Source organism: Mixophyes fleayi, chromosome 5 (assembly GCF_038048845.1).
Source record: "Mixophyes fleayi isolate aMixFle1 chromosome 5, aMixFle1.hap1, whole genome shotgun sequence".
In the NCBI taxonomy this organism is placed as follows: domain Eukaryota; kingdom Metazoa; phylum Chordata; class Amphibia; order Anura; family Limnodynastidae; genus Mixophyes; species Mixophyes fleayi.
In genome coordinates, this window is record NC_134406.1 from 89,342,217 (window position 1) to 89,362,055 (window position 19,839).

The 19,839-nt window shown below is 38.8% G+C and overlaps 2 protein-coding genes across 2 annotated transcripts; one reads left to right on the top strand and one right to left on the bottom strand.

Annotated features, from left to right (window-relative positions):
• Positions 1-1,395: 1,395 nt before the first annotated feature.
• MRPL32 (mitochondrial ribosomal protein L32) lies at positions 1,396-5,130 on the bottom strand. Its single transcript, XM_075211277.1, has 3 exons — positions 4,737-5,130; positions 2,965-3,140; positions 1,396-1,896 (listed from the first exon to the last, which is right to left on the bottom strand). Exons 1-3 carry the CDS (start codon positions 4,846-4,848, stop codon positions 1,645-1,647), a joined length of 540 nt encoding a protein of 179 aa, XP_075067378.1. The 5' UTR covers positions 4,849-5,130; the 3' UTR covers positions 1,396-1,644.
• Positions 5,131-5,351: 221 nt separating this feature from the next.
• On the top strand, positions 5,352-19,598 carry PSMA2 (proteasome 20S subunit alpha 2). The gene is made up of 8 exons (XM_075212537.1): positions 5,352-5,460; positions 9,230-9,306; positions 11,745-11,877; positions 12,462-12,584; positions 13,691-13,772; positions 18,257-18,330; positions 19,175-19,232; positions 19,315-19,598. The coding sequence occupies exons 1-8, from the start codon at positions 5,420-5,422 to the stop codon at positions 19,429-19,431; spliced, it is 705 nt and encodes a 234-aa protein (XP_075068638.1). The 5' UTR covers positions 5,352-5,419; the 3' UTR covers positions 19,432-19,598.
• Positions 19,599-19,839: the final 241 nt, after the last annotated feature.

A 19,839-nucleotide genomic window follows, 5' to 3' on the forward strand; every position in this document is an offset into this window, starting at 1 on the left:
CCCATCATCTTTTCAGACGATAGTTATGACAGGTGAAGAGCACAGATCTGAGGGTAAATCTTTTAAAACATGTATAGTGTGTACACATGAATCGGCATGCGGATTGGGACTTTTTTTTTTTTTAAGTTTTTGGCCTGAAATCCTAACAAATTATGTTAGGCTTTTCCCATCTTTCATATGACCTTGCAACCAATAATAATTCTTTACAAGGCATGTGCTGAATGAACTAAATGTATGAGGTTATTGCATCAATGGTCTGGACATTCCTATATGGATATTAACATGTATCTGAAAGTTAAGGACTGACTGGCTGTATAACATCATCCATCTGATGGAGAATTTTATTTAGGTTATATCTTTATTCGGTTTGCTACATTATATTTTGGCAATATGTTTTTAATAGTATTAATAAATTGCACCTAGATACAATCACAGACACCGTATCCTTTATTTATTTTACAAGCTGACTCTAGCACTGTAATTGCTGTAATATTTGCAGCTTGATATCACAAAGTTCCTCATGTGCACACTGAGCATGCCCCTGTCACTGTATGAGCAGGTAACACCCTTATTAATACTTATGAATATTCATAGCTGCCTAGATGGCTAACATTTTGCATGTAAAAAGTTGAATATAGAAGAATCCATACAGCTGCAACACACAGTAAATATAAACATGATTACTTATGTGTATGTTTAATGTGTTGTATGTTTAATGTGTACTTGTCTGCAGGGGAGAGTTTAACTCGCTAGATGCCCTTACATTTAAGCAAATGTTAATTATGATGCGCTGTTGATAATGGTTTAATTTTTGTTTGTCCACCCCTAAAATTACATTACAGTCAAGTTTAGATCTGTCCCACTTCAAAAAGCACACACCTGACCTCTTATTGCATGCTGACCAATCACATCATGCCATCTGTTATTAGCTTAGAGACCAATTCAATATGTCATGACAGTTTCATCAAATCAATATGTGAAAAGTGCACTGTGATTATCTGCTTTTATCTGTAGGACATTTGCTATGCAGGGATTTTGAAACTAAACAGTCTGTAAATGCACACTTATCTGCTGGCTCCCTTGGCTTTTCCCCCCAATTCACATGCAGCAGTTTTACTCCAAGCAAAACACAGATCTTGTAAATATAGTGCTGAAAGCACTTTTTTTTGTCAGTTACCTGTAAGTCTACCATTATTGACGTATATGTGCAGTGTGGCCCACTGACAGGTCAGACGGAGACCTGGATAGTACCGACCACATCTGTAGGGATTAGACGTAATGTTTCCTACAAAATAACAATTACAAATGCTTCTCTAATGTGTGAGCTTGACCATTTCAGTTCTATGATAGAGAATTATGTTCTTCCCTGGTAGGAATTCATTTCACCCAACTATATATTTAGCAAAACTTTCATTTGTTTAATTTTAAGATAGGCAACGTTGAAGACCTAAGAATATTCGAGTGACAAAAGGAGCACAGAGAACCGCACATTTCAACATGTTATTGTTGGTTGGACAAGCAAAAAAGGCCAACTTGACTGAAACGAGCAAAATAGTTTGAGGTGTGTGAAAGACAACTTTCTGTGAGGTTCTCTGTCTTGCCAAGTTCATTTCAAAACCACTTAGTACACTGCACAGAAATGAATCAGTAAGTGAACCATGATGGCCGTATACGTTTCCGTTCAATAATCCTCTTCCCTTCATCTTCTGGACGTGGCTTTTCCCCTTCATAGAGAACCAGTGTCTCCACAGTGGGGGCATTGAACGGTCCACTTTCTTTGGCTTTTATTTCCTGCCTGATAAGGTGAGTTTCATGGCGAACTTTCGCATAGCAGAATCCACAGAGAACATGTTTCAATTTCAGATGCCCACATTCTGGACACATGTCAATATTATTCTGAATAGAGGAAAAGAAACTAGTTACTAGTTTTGCAAACACATGATAAAAAAATAATCCTGTTTCTGAGTAAAACAACTGTTACCTTTATTTTCATCATTAAAAAGGAACTCCACACAAATTTAGGGATCCTTACAATTTGGGTAGCACAGCCAATAACAAAATACTAATGAAACAGGTGGTGCTGTCAATTACTGTTCCAAGGTGATAGTTGTCAAGGAATGGCTTCACTTGAGACAGGACAAATCTGCAGCTCTATGACATTCCAGTAAATAAAAGCATACACTTGCTTATGTCCTTCAATGATGAAAAAATAATTCCAGAACACCACAAAAGATAGATTCATATTTAAAGGAATACTGGACTATAAATGTTTTTGGAAGTGATTTTAAAGCAAGCTTAATAGAATGAGCAGTAGGTTGCTTTATGGTTTCAAAGGAGAGTAAATTTCGTACAGTTCAGTGTTTGCTACAAATTTGCAGACAATAAAATGTGAATTCCTGTTTGTTATGATTTGTTATAAAGCAGCATGTACAGAATAATACAGAGAATGCATTCTAATACCAAATCCTAGGCTGCAATCTGATGGCACTGTAGTAATAGCAAGTCTCTTAGTTTGTCCAGTACACTAGCAACAAGTTTTGGTATTTTAACACCCCACCCCCCCCAATTTATCAGACATGCTATTTAAAAATGCTATTGTCCAACTTATAAGGAAATAAAGAGCAACTCCACCCAAAAACACATTTTAACCAACATCCTCCTCCAACCAAATATCAGATCTGTGTGGTGCCAGGCCAGGGGCATCCGCATTTCAGCGCTGTTACTGCTCTGCTGCCTCTCCCCCACTGACAACACTCAAACTGGGTGATGCGCACAGTGCTGTGTTCACGTAACACACAGACTCATTGCACAGAGCCACAGCCTTGCTAGAATTCAATTATTCTCGATTGTCACCACCAGTAGGAGGGAGATAGGTACTGATATTTGGGAACTCAGAGAAGAAAACATGCATGTTTTAGTACAACCTACCAATAGGCATTTTAAACAAATATTACATAAGAATACCTTTTCTTTTAAAAGTTTATTAGGATTCCTTCGTCGACAACGATTCACTTCAATTGTTCTTCTAGATTTAGGTGCAGCCATCCAGAAGATGCTATCCAGAAAACTGGGCACATTGTTTGCTATGTCAAGGTCTTCTGTCTCAGAGGGACATGTTCCTGGAGCATGGACAGCTAGAGCTACAGAAAGAAATTGGTTATTAGTCTTCACCACACAAACAAAAAAACAATAAAAATGTACAACTGTCTCCTTGTATTCATCACCTGCTCAATATCAGCTCATCTTATTGAACTATTAAAATAAAGCATCAGACATATAAAGTATGAACTAGCATATAAAAGTTGTGCCAATGATCCTCAGATCTATAAATTGTTGTCTTGCCAAGCCACAGTAAAGCTCATTATCAAAAGGTCTACCAGACACACCTTAAAATGCACACGTCCAAAAAAGATGGTGTTGACCATAGCAATCAATCATATATTTGCCTTAATTTTGTGCACCACATTAAAATAATTACAGGATCAAATTGCAATTATTTGCAACAGCTCCATATTCCTCTACATACGTTTTCACATATATCTTCCAATAAGGGCAGTGATTTTGTGAGCTGAACAAATATTAATTCAGCCTTTCAGCTCAATGATGTCATCAGCAGAAAACAGAAGCAGTCACAGTGATGATATACTGAAAACCTCCTAATCCAGTGGTTCCAAACTTTTGCGGCACTCTTAGAATCTCCATAATTTTTTCAAGGCGCCCCTCCAAAATAATTACTGAGCAGTCCTGTTTTAGAAGTAGTTGGGTCAAAATAATGTAATAAGTATTTAGGTCAGGACAGAAATACTTATTTAGTTGTATGCAAAAATGCCCCCTCTGCATCCAGACACGCTGCGCCCTCTGCATCCAGACACGCTGCGCCCTCTGCATCCAGACACGCTGCCCCCTCCCACTCTGTCCCCTCTGCCACCTCTCTGCCCCCCTGTCACGCTGTCCTTCTCCTCTGTCATGATGTCCCCCTACTCTGCCCTCTCTCACACTGTCCTCCTCCTCTGCCCTCTCTCACTCTGCCCGTGCCAGCCATAGAAAAAAAACAACAACACATAAACTTACCAATCCGCGAAGCGCCGGGACCCAGCATCCTCCTCTCTCACGCAGCAGCTTGTTACGGAAAACCTGCGTGAGAGAGGAGGATGGTGGGTCCCGGCGCTGCGCGGATTGGTAAATTTATGTGTTGTTGTTTTTTTCTATGGCTGGCCGCGGCGCACACTTTGGGAACCCCGGTCAAAAGCAGCACTATTATTTTAGTTGTTGTACTTGGTGCCCTACAGTGTTTATGCAGCATCCAAGTAACATAATATATGCCAATAATTAACTTTGGTATTAAAAAAGGTTCATTAATCCAGAGTTTCAGTCATTGTCACAGGAGACATTTTGTATTACTCCAAAACACTGCATTAACAAATAACTTGCAACACTACTAATGTCTAGTGTTAATAAAGTATTCTTAGCTAGTATGCTTGACAATCAAAGGAGGCAAAGCAGTGCACCCACACAAATGTAGCATTGGCACCTACTACATGTTAAGTGATTTTTATCACTTGGATACATGTTCCTTTTGTCCTTGAAAAAAAAGCCCAGCTGCTCCAAACCTGTAGTGGTTATCTATAGAATACAGTACTAACGAACCACATTTATTCACTTTCAATTACTGGTGTGAGCGGACATGTGAGTGTGTGGGTAGTATGAATGGTAGATCTACATTTTTACCATCTTACCCGGATGCACCGGCTGCAGACCAAGGGCTCGCAAGACATTTTGCTCTACACGCAAGAAGCATCCAAGCAACTGTCTGAGAACTCCTCCAGCAGGTCCTCCGGAGAGCGCCATCTTTCAATTGACCTCCTGTCAATCTCAACTATGCTAAGAGCATGCGCACTCATACTAAACCACGTGACATGCCAACCATAAAATGGCTTCCGCCAACTATCATTGAACGTCCCCTGATAACTTCGTTCTAAATAAGCTAATAGCAAGTTTAATGTGACATAATTGTAATTATTAATAATAGTAATAATATGAAACAAACGCAAATCAGCAGTTTACACGTACTGTAATTTTGGCACTTCAACCGCACAGAGTAATATCAGTCTTTAATAATACTTTGCTATACTATATGTTCTCATATAATATATGTTCTCATATAATATATGTTCTCATATAATATATGTTCTCATATTCATGTAGGAACTGAATATTCAGTGCACATAACTAAAGCTTGTTGGTGCCGTTGCTGGATATTGGTGTCTTACACCCTTATGGGATGAAAGCGCGCCAGGGGTTCTCGATGGACTACATTTCCCGGCAGGCAGTACGTCCCTGAGAATGACCAGCGGCGTGTGACGTGGTGACGTATGATGCGTCCGCCGTACTGCTAACAAACAGCAGGCGCAGATTGAAGATGGCGGAGCGAGGTTATAGTTTCTCTCTGACCACTTTCAGGTGAGTGATGTGCCGCAGAATGGCCGTGGTGCTTCGTAGCTTGCAGCGTATGTACATCACTGTCACCAACGCATCCACATCCCGCTGTCAGCAGCTCCTGGTCCCGCATCCCAGTCTGTGTGTCATCCGCCGGCACTTTGCACAGTCACCCTCCTGCCAGCCCGGCCTCTGAATCACAGCGTGGGATGCAGGGAGATGTGGTTACTGGGTATACCGAGCTCGCTTACTAAATCCCTATAGTCACATATGTCCTTGTAAGAGCCGGGCACCCTAAAGAGGACAAAGCCCATCGTAGCCTGGCTGATGCATGTGCTCACAGATATACATACACTGGTATTGTCAGTATAAAGACACTGCCCCTAGGAGCTTGTTCTCTACTAGCTGTGACTTTACTACCATAAGATGCCTATGATTACGTGATGAACGGGTCAGGTATGGCAGTAGAAAAGTGGTTCCTGGCCTATAGGGTCTATCTGGTGGATTATAGTTGTATATGTCATTGTCCGAATGTGTTTCAATGACAGTAATTTAACATATACGTCAAGTGCTTCCCTGATAAGGCACTGAAGTGGCCCTGAATGCATAGTGCATTTTTTTTATTTTTTTGTACAAATCTATCATACAGTTTTGCAAGTTTAATATGCTTAAGGGTGGCGTTTTTTAAATGGGTATTGATGTAATATATCAATCTATTGTTTGGACATGTTGTATAGCCTTTAATTCAATGATGAAAGTGTTTTTTTTTATGTCTGGTCTATTCTTGATGCATGAATTTTAAAACAATAAAAATTAACTGTTTTAGGCCTATGCTTTTTATTTTTTAAGTTTCACTTTCCTTTCCAGCTACTGCTCCCTCTAGTTGAAAATGTTGTCAATGCAGATGCTTTGGAGCTATATGGAGGGTGTTAGGACTATATATTGGCTTTACATTTATTTCATATCTCAGAAATGCTCTAGACATATAAACCAAAGTAAACGTTGTTATGCTAGCACCCTTTCATCAGCTTTATCTAGCGTCTGTAACATTGGTTAGCAGAACACCCAAATTGACACTTCTGCTGTCACTGTAAAGCCATGCCAACAACTCTACCTGTTTGTTGTGTAGAGTCTTCTAGCTGGGAGGGGAGTGCCAACATGTATTTTCTTCTACTAACATTACATTTTGTATCGTGCCATAAGCCATCTATACTTATTGCTTGAGTAAGCTGACTATGTAATCACTATCAGACTGGATTGTATATGATCATCTTGGGGGACGGAGGCTTAGGTTAAATTTTCTGTACTCTAGTCTTGCTGATAGTTTAAATATTTTACTTGCAGAGTAAAACATTTAAGCAGCTTTGAATTTTTTTCAGCATAAATGACAGCTGCCAAGATGTAAAATTACTCCATAAAGCGCTGCTACGTTTTACTCCATTGAGTCGCTGTTTACTGTTTTCTTGTATTCTATATCAGGGTTAGACCAATCCCAACGTGCCTAACACAAGTTACTGATGTTGCCTGAATTGATTAATTGCATTTATGTCAATGGATGCACATCTTTCATTGCTCCTTAAAAGGTCCTTCGTGGTTATTATGATTGTCATTGATTTGTAAGGCACCACAGCCCAGGACAATAGGGGAAACAGAGCATACATAAAATAAGGACATACATGTTTGATAAAATAAATGCAGATCTAAAAACAGAGGGTAGGAAGAGCCCTGCTTATGAGAGCTTAAAATCTAATGGGAAAAGGTTTCCTAAATTCTACAGTATTTGTCTGTACCTTCATTTATATACTGCATTTGGACAATTTTTTTTTTTCCTGAAAGCTAGGGGCCACTGACAAATTTAGGATCAAGAAATTTCTGTGGAAATGTGTGAGGCACAATGACAGTAGCTTAGATATGTAAAACATTTTATACTACACAGTGTCATGTCTGGGCCCACTCTTTTAATAAACACACCAGTGGCCAGACTAACGTGCTTCGCCTACGACATCCCCCTAAAGCAAATTGTGCTGTCTGGCACTCTGTTGCCCTCCATACGTATACACAAGTCAGATGTCCATATTGACAAAGGGTACCAGACCTAGGAAACCACACGGATAAAACACTGATGTACAGGGGTTATTTTCAAGTAACGAGCAGCCAAAAGCTAGTATGCATCAGTCGATCCATTGTTATGCCACCACTTTGAACAACATTGCTGATTTTGAGATGATTAAATTGTATATAATTTCAAATTAACCTGAAATGAGAGAAGTTATCAAACAAAATGTTGTTTATACTCTTTCTTTTCAATTACCCTGCAGACTTATGAGGGGGAGACATTTTTTTTTCTAGCACCACATAGAGGTGCGCAGAACAATGAGTGGAGATTCCTATTGTAATTTCCAGCATTGTGCGCAGCCAGACATCAGAGTGATGTCTGCGCGCCACATCACTGGCAATTGAATCTCTCCCCACTGGGTGCTACTCTTATTTTATCAAATCTAGTTTATGAAAAACCCGAATTAAAGGTAAACCCCTACATAAAAGGTTTTCAGTTCTTTTAAATTTCATGACACATTTTAAGTGTACAGGTAAACAATCTTCTTTAATATGTTGGTCACTGTAAAGTTTCCCATCCCCGTATTTTCTCCAATGACCTTTGATGCCCAAAAGCTTACAGAGAGAGAAAGTATTAGTGTTTTTTAGTTATTGCTAATGTAGTACAAGATTCTGCAAACTGTAGCTGTTTGTCACTGTCTACTACATATCTCGCAGTACCTCTGGTGGCTGCTTGCGGAGACTCCTGAGAGGTCTAGTTTAGCGTATAAATTAGGTTATAGATTCGTAAATTCAGAATATGTTATTCATTGGTTAACAATGAGTAGGCATGACACAGCTTTCACTTTTACTGTCTGGGGCTGGGCTGTGAAGGAGTGCAGATGGGAATTCTAGTAATAGTTTTAGCCGTTTTGGAGGTAAAAGATTGATCATATGGGGTTCCGACAGCTAGTTTAAACTCTGAGGAACATAGACAGTAGGACATTGGATAAATTCCAGCACTTAGCCAGAGCGTCTGCACTGGTGGTATGTATTTTTGGTAGTATCTTCTATATACCTTTAATAGTTATGCCATAAAATAGCCTGATCTTTAAAATAGTAATTGCACACCACGTAGCTTTTAATGCAGCTCTTGCATAACTTTATTTGATACAGGTATTTGTTAGCGCCGAACAGATTTAAATAAGCCTTGAATAAAGTTTTACATGTCATTGCTGGTTATCTCCAGCACTTTCAATAACTGTTTGAGAGTTTCACATTGCGGTTTTCACTTCCTTAACACGGACTTACCTGTCACTATCTAGTTTGGATGGGAGATTCTTAATCAGGCTGTGTAAGCATCTATTATGCTGGCTGCACTCGGGCCAACTTTTGAATAACCATTTTGCAAGAGCTAAATTGGACAGATCTGTTGTAGACTGGTCAAAAAGAAGAATGAAAGTGTCTTCTGTAGTATATGCAATAATTGGTGCATTGAATTTGTGCACATGCAGATTTATAATGTTATTATTTTGCCCCACACATGCAGCATTTTTTCAATATTGCTATATGTTTTACAACGTACAAGTCCTTGGTCTATGGCACGTTTCATCTGTTCTATGAAAAGTGCATGTAATGTGCTTGCCCAGTTTACATAAGAATTCTACCTTGCAATAACTTGTGTTTATTCCAATGTTGGTAAAGTATTACATGTGAGGAACCAACAACTATACTAACAACCATTTATTTGTTTCCCTAGTCCATCAGGTAAACTTGTACAGATTGAATATGCTTTAGCTGCAGTAGCTGCGGGTGCACCATCTGTTGGGATCAAAGGTATGTAATTATACTTGGCTTACATATACATTAAATTTTTCATGAAATATGACCTTTATTCTGCAGGATACGTCCTTGACTCTAATTGATAATGGTTAACATATAATCAAAATAAGATCATATTTAAAGGACCACTAAGCCCCAACATTTTAATTTTTAGAAAGGTAAACTGCATTGTTCAATGTTATACTGACATTCCACTGCCTTGATGTTGAAAATGTAGTGTATTGCCCTCCAACTCCATTTTTATGAACATGTCCTTATGGGATATGATACATGTCACAAAATCTGAGCCGGAAGTCATTTGAGTTGCTGTGACATCATTGGCCTTGTCCTGTTGTATGATTACATTAATCTACCAATTGCATTGTTGCAAAGCAAGTTTGCCAAGCTGTCAGTCACTCTTGCGCTTGCTGATTTAGAGATGCGCCTCCCTCGTAATTTGTCAACCTGAAAGAGTGTGTGGTGGGCACTCAAGCTATTTCATATATATTATTTGGCCCAGTAATACATAGCTTACAGTATATTTTAATATTCATTAGTAACTTAGCTTTTTAATATAGCATTTGTAACATGTTTGTAAGTTTCCACATATTGAACAAAGCAGGAAAAACTGCCACCTCAGGACAGTAAGATTCACTCTTTACCTCCATAGACTTTATATTTGTATGTGAATGTTAAATATATTAATGCCAGTGACTTTAAAACAGATGTGTGTGTGTCCAGATCTATATAAAATGTATATGATACTCCTCTTTTTCTGTAGAGATATATTTTAACATTAGGTTATATCAATCGTATAAAAGTTAGGCAGGTACCTAATAATAGATATAAGGCACTGTATTGTTATAGATGTTAGTCTCTTGTTAACTTAATATATTATTTTTCTACCACCGCAATTAGATCTCACGGTTTGATCTTTCTGCATTCAGTAACCTAGCTCAGGCTACTTATGCTATACACCATACAACCAGCATTAATACTAACTACTTATTGCTTGAGATATAGGGAAAAGTGGCAGAGAATAAAGATACCTTATATGGGCTTATTATTTAAATGATACAATTGTATAAAGGTTAAGTATCTATTATACTGATAGAATTTTGATGATATAGTGTAACTAGACAGAATACTACTTAAAGTGCAAGTAAAGTCCTCCCCAGACCTTAATACATAGCTTGATTTAATGTTTATACTATTAATCTTGATATATTTTTCTAGATACATTTTTATTTATTGGGATTTACATACAGTGGATTTTAGATCCATTTACCGCTGTTATTCTATCTTTGTTCTTATTGATGCATATCTAATCCAGTGTTTTAATGAGCTGAATTATATATCTGAGAAAGGAAAAGAGCGCTTTTTCTATTTAATGGATCTGCCTCCAGGTTCTCTGCTGTTATGCTGTAGTTAAATTTATCCTAACTGATATAAAGCTGTTCCATCATTTAGAATAAAAGTAATTGACTCATTTACAACCCTTAAGTGCAAAATGTGTGCTGAGCCACTGTAATCACTCTTAGTCTGGGGCAAGTGAATGAAACCAGTTTCTATGGTTTAGTACAAGTTGGGCACCTAAATGGAATGTGAGTTCATGAGCCTTGTTATTAGGTTAGTGCTTGTATAACTGCTGCAGAACAGAAGCCAAAGTTTTTGTGTTTATGTTGAAAGTACCTTGGACAGTGAGTGGTGTTACAGCAGGCACTATGCATTTCCTTATAGCCACTAGATTTAACTGTTTTTTTTATTTGGGGGTGGGACAGAGGGGAGAAAAGTGGTTTGTTCACTGTAGAGGAAAGTCCGTAAGGCTGAATAATGTGCAGGCATTTTATCTGCATGCTTCTTTCATGAAATATACGTTTTTGGATGTAGTTGTCTTAATTACTCAACGGACATACAAAAAGGTATTCATATTCTGTAAACCCAATCTTCTTTGAAAGGGATTATCATGACCATTCTGTTGGTAAAATCTGAGATTGCAGAACTAGTGGGAGACGATTCATACTTACAATTTTTTTGTTATGTTGAAAAGGCTGCATTGGTGCCTGTATGTAAATGAAAGTTGAACTAAACAAAATATTGTCATAGGTCCATAACTATTTTTAAAATCTAGTCCACATATATTTTCAATTGACTGCAGCCGAGAACCCTTTTTTTGGAATCTTTGGATAACTAATGGATGTGTTTTATGTTATATGAGCTAGATCCACTTAGCTGCAGTACTCTGGTCCTCTAAGAGGGTGGTAGTCAATTGCTGGCTTAATCCCAGACCTTTCCTGATGCACTTCAGGAAGAATTGTCTTTCAGGCAATGCCAGTTCCATGTGTATTTCCTCATTGAAGCTAAATGGCTCTGCCTCACAGCAGGTCTGCTCTCAGCCTTATTGTTTTGTAAGCTGTGTTGCATTGTAAGTAGTATGCTTTTATATCTTTCAGCTGCCAATGGTGTCGTTCTGGCAACCGAGAAAAAACAGAAATCTATCTTGTATGATGAACAAAGTGTACATAAAGTGGAACCAATTACCAAACACATAGGCATGGTGTACAGCGGCATGGGTCCAGATTACAGGTGAGCTGTCTGGGACACCGTTATAGTAATGAATCACTCTTGTTTTGTTTGGTGGGACAGCTTAATATTTCTGGTTGTAGGGCAATCTTTATGCATATTTTCTTGCCAGAATTCATGCACTGCTGGATCAAATCTGTAGATACCGGTAGCTTAAGAAACACCATTTAATTAACTCAGTGCTGCATTTATTTCCCCATTGTCCTTTCCTTTCTGTCATGCTCACTTTAAATTTAAACACATGCATTATATATTCTGTCTCCCACTGGCCTACACGGTATGTTTCCCCCTTCCACCTTGTCGTCTGCCAATGGTAGGCCAAGATTTTACATCATACGTTCTTTAGCCCCTCTTCTTGGAAACTAAGCTTACTTGTGGAACTGTAGAAGAGGAGCCATGTGGAAGCTGGCTATATAATTTGGAGCAAGTGCTTGGTGGCATTCTATTCCTCTGGGTGACATCAGGTGTAATAAATAGCTGTTTCAGCTTTGAGATGTAACACGGACATGCTGGTGTTTCTATATGTAACTGTAGTTTGGCTTTGTTACTTTCCTTTTTAGAAATCTGAATCTTCTTTTGTTTTCTAGAGTGCTTGTTCGGAGAGCCCGGAAACTAGCCCAGCAGTATTTTCTTGTGTACCAGGAACCTATTCCAACAGCGCAGCTAGTACAGAGAGTGGCGTCTGTCATGCAGGAATATACACAGTCTGGGTAAACTCATCAATTATATTTGTGCACTTAATATCTTATAGTACAAGTGTAGATTGACCCTCTTATTAAAATTTCCAATGAACAGTAATACTATTTCCAGAGTTATGAAGCAGCTCTTCACGGAGAATGTTTAATCATTGACCTCAGTCCCTTCCCATTAGAGCTTACAGTATAAATTATCTGCTTCATACACTAGGGTTGATTTCTCCAGAAGCCAATTAACCACAGTATATGTGTATTATGTGGAAGGAAACCATAGAAACACTGGGTTGATATGGAGTGCTTTGAGAATGTGACATTTTAGTGGCCAATATAAATATTGGGCATGTTCTATATTAAAGGTAATATTATACTTTGAAAGTTTCATCATGTACTGTAACCATATGAAAGTCAAGATTGGTAGGATCTTTATGCTCTTGGTTTCCACTGTATATGTAGTATATGCACTTTTCTTATTAGTTTAGAGTGAAGTTCCATAATATGGAATTCCATTCTTAGGAATTCAATTCTTAGGAATTCAATTCGCCGGCCGCGCACTATTACTACAGTAATTTCAACGCTGATTTTTGCTCGCAGCTCTGAGCCACGAGTAAAAATCAGTGTTAGAATTACCATAGCAATGGTAATAATTTGTATCCTGCGTTGTTATAAAAAATTGAATCTGCCCCAGAGAGTATTACTTTGGGTAAGGCATTCCACCCATTCCAGGGAATCCCCAGACATCTGTCACAGTACTGGAATACTCTCCTTGTGCCCTCCGGTATGAAAAACTTCTGCCTCAGCAAAATCTAGGAGCGCGTCCCCAGACCACAGCACATATTGGGGTATTCTCCTAACTCTTGCCAAGGCAGCCTTTACTTTTCTTTTTCACACATGCAGTGTAATGCCTGTAGCCGCACTGCAACTGACTGGGGAACCTACAGGATCGGGTAGAACGTCTGACCCAGAGTTGGTAACATTCTGCATTAATGTGGGCTAGTAACAGTTGTTCTTTAAATGTGCTTGAAATAATTGGTGTTATACACAATGAGGAATGGGTTATACAAGCTTGAGTTTCTTTGGAAAATTGAATGTAACAGCAAGTAACTATTGATTTTAATCCTCAGTGGTGTACGTCCATTTGGAGTCTCATTATTAATTGCTGGCTGGGATGAGGAGCGACCATATTTATTCCAATCTGATCCTTCTGTAAGTAAAAATAATTGTCTATGACCATAAAGACTGGAGATTAATTTAACGATTTTATGCCTCTTATGCATTCTGTATCGCCAAATTAGAGGGTTGAATTTTATTTAAAATGAAGCCTATCTCTAACCCTGTCCTAACAAAAGAAAAAAATCTTGAAATAAGCTCTAGCCAACTAATGGCGGCTTAATGTGCCTCTCACAAAGTTAGCTAGTGTGATTTTCTTTTTTCCAGCCACAGACGTTTAGATCAGGCCTGTCCAACCTGCGGCCCTCCAGATGTTGTGAAACTACAATTCCCAGCATGCCCTTCCAGCTATCAACTGGTTGTCTACCAGCAAAGAATGCTGGGGCTTGTAGTTTCACAACACCTGGAGGGCTGCAGGTTGGACAGGCCTGGTTTAGATAATTGAATGATTTGAACTGGTTCGAAATTCGAAAGGTGTTGAATTTGTAAAAGCTTCAGGTTCGCAACTAAAATAATGTTAAAAATCAAATATAAAACTGCGTACATTTAAATGGCTGCATTTTATACTATTAACTTTTATATTTGAACATTACTGTGTTTGAAGTTCAAATTATTATGGGTTTTTTTTTTATATTTGATCTAATGTTTGAAACTTTTTCTAGAAATGTTTAACTTTGTAGCTGATCCACATTGAATTACATTTGAACATCTCTACTGGGGAGTACATTATTCAGATGCAGGACACAGCTAAGTTATTGATCAGTGCATACACTGACAACTGATAAAAGATCTGGGAAAATGAGAAGGTAGAGAGGATGCACATGGGTAACTATAAAGTATGCCACAAGTTGAGGGGTGCCTGGGGAGTAATAAGAGATGAGAGTTTTGCAGTAAGCAGTTTACTGTATGATAGGTAAGAATGGAAGAACAGATGAATAGTAAAGCATAAATATCCATTATGAAAAATGTTCATTACAATGAATTTGTGCAAATTGATTCATATTCCCCACAAACTCCACTTTGCTTTATCACCACAACCTAGCCCCCAAATAATTAAGAAATGTTATACCAATATTAACTGTGCCCTATTATTATTATTATTATTATTATTATTATTATTATTAATTTTTATTTATAAGGCGCCACAAGGCGTCCGCAGCGCCGTACAGGGAGAAACAAATTACAATACAATGGGAGACAGCACAGTACAGTAAACAGTAAGCACAGTAACTCAGTAAGCTCAATGCACAGCTAGAGAGGGCGGGGAAGAGGGAGGGAGGATCCGCAAACAACAGGGCCCAAGAAGGTGGGCGCGGAAGACAGGGAGACCCCCAGGGGGAGGAGGGAGCGAGAGTGGACCTGGGGTGGAGGACCCTCGAGGAGAAGGGGTAAGTAGCTGGAGAGAAGAGTTAAAAGTGGTGGAAACAGGAGGAGATGGCCCTGCTCAGAGGAGCGTACAATCTAAGGGGAGGGGTGGACAGACAGAGAGACGCAGGGGAGAGAGGGAGAGTAGGGGGACGGAGGCAGAAGATAAGGTAGGAAGTTAAGTGGGTGACGGAAAGGCTTTAAGAAAAAGGTGGGTTTTTAGGGCCCGTTTGAAACTGGACAGATTAGGGGAAGTTCTGATGGAGGGAGGGAGCTTGTTCCAGTGAAGGGGGGCAGCGCGGGCGAAGTCTTGGATACACGTGTGGGAGGAGGTTATAAGGGGGGAAGAGAGGCGACGGTAGGATTCTGAAGGGGAATGGGAGCCAGTGAAGGGCTAGGTAGAGGGGGGAGACAGAAGAGGAGCGGCGAGAAAGGAAAATAAGCCTAGAGGCAGCGTTAAGAACAGATCGACGGGGATCGATGTATATAAACTTTGCCTAAATGTGCTATAGCAATACGTATGTTTTTAACATGCCCGTCTTTTGGATAAACTTATAAGACAAATTGAAAGTGCACACTTTTATCACTAAAAACATTGCAAGCACAATAGTTTTTTTTCCCCACTATACTGCAATATTGCTATGTGATATGTGGCATGAAAGAGTTTTTTGCGGTTGCCCATCTATCTCATGGTGACGACCCACAATAGCTACCTGCGCTAACACTGTCTTTTTAGAACCTTTGTCTCTACTACAGATAATGCTGGAAGTAACCTGGCTGTGCTGCTCTAGATTAAAAAATAAAAAAAAATGAAGGCATCCACAACCACAGTCAGTAATAGTTTTGTTAGCACACACTAATTCATCTAATATATGTTCACTGCTGTAATTGACTACATAAAATACAACCCTAGATGCAGGAGCACACAAACTACAAATGTGTTAAGCACAATGGAAATATATTATCCATAAAGTTTTGAAAAGTAGTAAAATGTGAATTCTCTCTGCTGTTGGCTTATATTGTAACACACAGACCTGATTGCCCAGGGTTGCTTCCTGCAGCTTCTATGAGGGGCTATGCTAAACAATGTAATGAAAGGGGGATATGCCAGGGACACTGCAGGGAAAGACAGTCATTTGTTCTCCTACATTACCACCTATCTACTGTATTAAACATATTTGTATAATAAACACTTCATCTTTGCTATGGAATATAATATCTGGAATTAAAACTGTGGGACACATTTGGTGAGAACTGGCTTTAATAGCTGATCAGGCTTGAAATGGTATCATCTCCCTTGACAGGCAATCAATTCGGGCTCAATTCCTTTGTAGCACCCTCTGACACTCTCTTCATTTGATCCCACAAATGAAGTGGAAGTTTCTACTCTCATATTCCTACTCTACCTCCTGTCCTCTTGATCCCATTCCCTCACAAATTGGTATGTCCCTGTCTCCTGTTCTCATTCCCCCTCTAACTAAAATCTGTAATCTCTCTCTTTCTACTGGTATTTTTCCATCACTATTCAAGCATGCAGTGATTACTCCCATTTTAAAAAAACAAAATTCTGACCATAACTCTCTCGTAAATTACCGCCCCATCTCCCAGCTCCCATGCCCCTCCAAGCTTCTCGAGAGAATTGCCTACACTCGCCTCACACACTTTCTTACAGCAAACAACCTGTTGGATCCTCTTCAGTCAGGCTTTCGCTCTCAACACTCCACAGAGACTGCACTGACCAAGGTTGTCAATGATTTGATCACAGCAAAAAATAATAACCATTACTCTCTTCTAATTCTCCTGGATCTCTCTGCTGCATTTGACTGTCTTTCTGCCATTTCATCTTGGATGTCTTCTCGCCAACTCAAACTCAATCTTACAAAAACTGAATCAATAATAATCCCACCCAAAAACAGAAGCTTCCTGCCTGACATTTCAATTTCTGTTGATAACATGACCATAAATCCCACCCTGCAAGCTCGTTGCCTAGGTGTAATCCTTGATTCACAACTGTCATTTATCCCCCACATCAACTCTATATCTAAATCATGGTACATACACCTAAAGAACATTTCCAGAATACGCACATATCTGACACAAGACACCGCAAAAACATTAATTCATGCACTGATCATCTCCTGCATCAACTATTGCAATTCCCTCCTTAATGGTCTTCCCAAAGTCAGACTTGAACCCCTACAATCTATTTTGCACGCAGCGACTAGATTGATTTTCCTTACTAACCGTTTTTCCTCTGCTGAGCCACTCTGTCAGTCTCTACATTGGCTGCCTGTATTTCAATGAATTCATTATAAAATTCTTCTACTAACCTACAAGGCCATCAACAAAATTGCACCGACATACATTTCCTCACTGGTCTCGAAATATCTCTCCTCTCGACACCTCCGTTCTGCACAAGATCTACGTCTCTCCTCCACTCTCATTACATCCTCCCATTCTCAGTTACAGGATTTTTTCCGGGCTGCACCCACATTGTGAAATTCCCTCCCTCGCACAGTAAGACTTTCCTCTAGTCTTCAAGCGTTCACTGAAAACCCATTTCTTCAGACAAAGTTATGATATTCCTCAGCCACCATCTTAATTTCCCTAGATTACCCTATTGCCACCCTCTACACAGCTAACGCAAGACGACAACCCTCTGACCAACACTGCAACATACACACCCCACTCAATACTTTTACCTTTGCGTTCTAGCTGGTCCATTGTGCAATATGATGTAGCACATGCCCTTGTGTTTCTAACTACCATTGTCCTATAGATTGTAAGCTTGCGAGCAGGGTTCTCTTACCTCTCTGTCTGTATGTATTACCCAGTATTGTTTTATCAATGTTTGTTCCCAATTGTAAAGCGCTAAGGAATTTGCTGGCGCTATATAAATAAATGTTGATGTTGATGATTTAACTTGTTTTCTCTGTGTCGCCCTACGTCATTTATTAAATGTACTGCTTTTTCTTGCTGTGGTTCTCCCTTTTTTTTTCATTTGTGTTTTATATGATCCGGCTGAGTTGTCATGGGATATCAGTAGTGCCCAATGCATACCTGTATTTTGTAAATGATGCAGGAGAGTATGTACTAACAAGTATGTTAGAAGTAATATGAAACTGGAAACATTTACTTGTTTTTTTTTTCCCTAGGGTGCATATTTTGCATGGAAAGCTACAGCAATGGGGAAGAATTATGTAAATGGCAAGACTTTCCTTGAAAAAAGGTAAAGAAATAATGTACCAACATCTTCTAGCTTGGTATTACCTGGTTGCTTGGTGTAGTGATGACTGTGCATATGGCTCTTCAATGATCAAAATGATTTAAATTAATATTTGGTGTTATTGTTTATAATGGATAAACAATTTCTGGGGCTTCAACTGTTAGTGAAATACACCCACTATGAAGACCACCAGTCAGAGCGTGTGTATCACCTGGTGTAAATAATATTCATATATATTGTATTGTGTTAAAATGAATGCTCTGCATCTTTGCTGAGCATTTGTCTGTCATGTTTGTCTTCAGGCCAAGTATGGATTGCAGCTTGTCATAGGTCTGCTATATATGGTATGAGTCATAATTTAAATTCAGATCTGCACTTACTGACATTTCAATAGAACAGGGCTGGACAAATCCCAAGAGCCAAAGTAATGCTGGTATCTAACTTGTGGGAGCTATTTTTACTAAAGTCTACAGTACATGTTCTTTTATTTTGAAAATTTTAAAATCTGCTAATTCCTCAACTTTGTAATTGCCCACACCTGGTAAAACATTTAATCTAATTTAAATAGCATCTGTAATAGAATTCCCCACCTAACCACTATGCTTTTCAAGTTGTAGATGCCAAAATATGCTTTGAACAGCCTAACCTATTTTAACATTTCTAGCTGGTTGACACAGACAACTAGAGACGCTTATATACAATAGATTTACAAGCACCGGTTTCATTAAAATGGCAGAAAAGGTTAAGTTGGTATGCTCGTGGTGTATTCCGCAGCACTGGTAATCTTGTACCACCCTTTTATGGTGACAGGGCTGACTATTTTATCTCCCTTTTTTATTTTTTCTAGATATAATGAAGATCTTGAACTTGAAGATGCCATTCACACAGCAATTTTAACGTTGAAGGTATTCTAATAAAATAACCATTTTTGTTGTACTTAATGAAAACATGAACAAATATCTGATCTGTTTTTCTGTGTTCCAACAGGAAAGCTTTGAGGGTCAAATGACCGAAGACAACATTGAAGTGGGCATTTGTAATGAAGCTGGATTTAAGCGACTCACTCCTGCTGAAGTCAAGGATTACTTGGCAGCTATAGCATAAATGGCTTCCAGTTGGGAGGTCGGTTGATGTAGTTTTTTTTCTGCCACAAAAGGATTCAAAATGGTTTTCTTTGCAGATTTTTTTGCATACTTTCTTATTTCTACCTGTCCAACAGATCTTTTTAAAAATGACATGGGTCTAATCACAATAAACAATATCAATTAGAATATTGTATTTTATGCATTCTTCCTTTTGTGTATGCAAGTATATATATTTTTACAGTAAATACTGAATACTTTACACTAACTATACAGCAATACTGACTCCCAGACTAATCAAGGCAAGGACAAATTGATCATTGTGGACTACACAGCTTCACAGTGCAGGTCAGGTTAGCAGTTTTTTTGAAAGCACGTTTTTCAATGGATTGGCCATGTTTGTTAAATGATGTTATATGAGGTCCCGAGA

What these genes read in the sequence shown, in the direction of transcription:
- MRPL32 (XM_075211277.1), bottom strand. Translation starts at nt 4,848, where the DNA reads ATGGCGCTCTCCGGAGGACCTGCTGGAGGAGTTCTCAGACAGTTGCTT. An exon ending in TCTGCAGCCGGTGCATCCGG is followed by an intron (nt 3,141 to 4,736) that starts GTAAGATGGTAA and finishes TTCTTTCTGTAG; the next exon opens with CTCTAGCTGTCCATGCTCCA. An exon ending in ATAAACTTTTAAAAGAAAAG is followed by an intron (nt 1,897 to 2,964) that starts GTATTCTTATGT and finishes TCCTCTATTCAG; the next exon opens with AATAATATTGACATGTGTCC.
- PSMA2 (XM_075212537.1), top strand. Translation starts at nt 5,420, where the DNA reads ATGGCGGAGCGAGGTTATAGTTTCTCTCTGACCACTTTCAG. An exon ending in ACCATCTGTTGGGATCAAAG is followed by an intron (nt 9,307 to 11,744) that starts GTATGTAATTAT and finishes TATATCTTTCAG; the next exon opens with CTGCCAATGGTGTCGTTCTG. An exon ending in TATTCCAATCTGATCCTTCT is followed by an intron (nt 13,773 to 18,256) that starts GTAAGTAAAAAT and finishes TTTTTTCCCTAG; the next exon opens with GGTGCATATTTTGCATGGAA.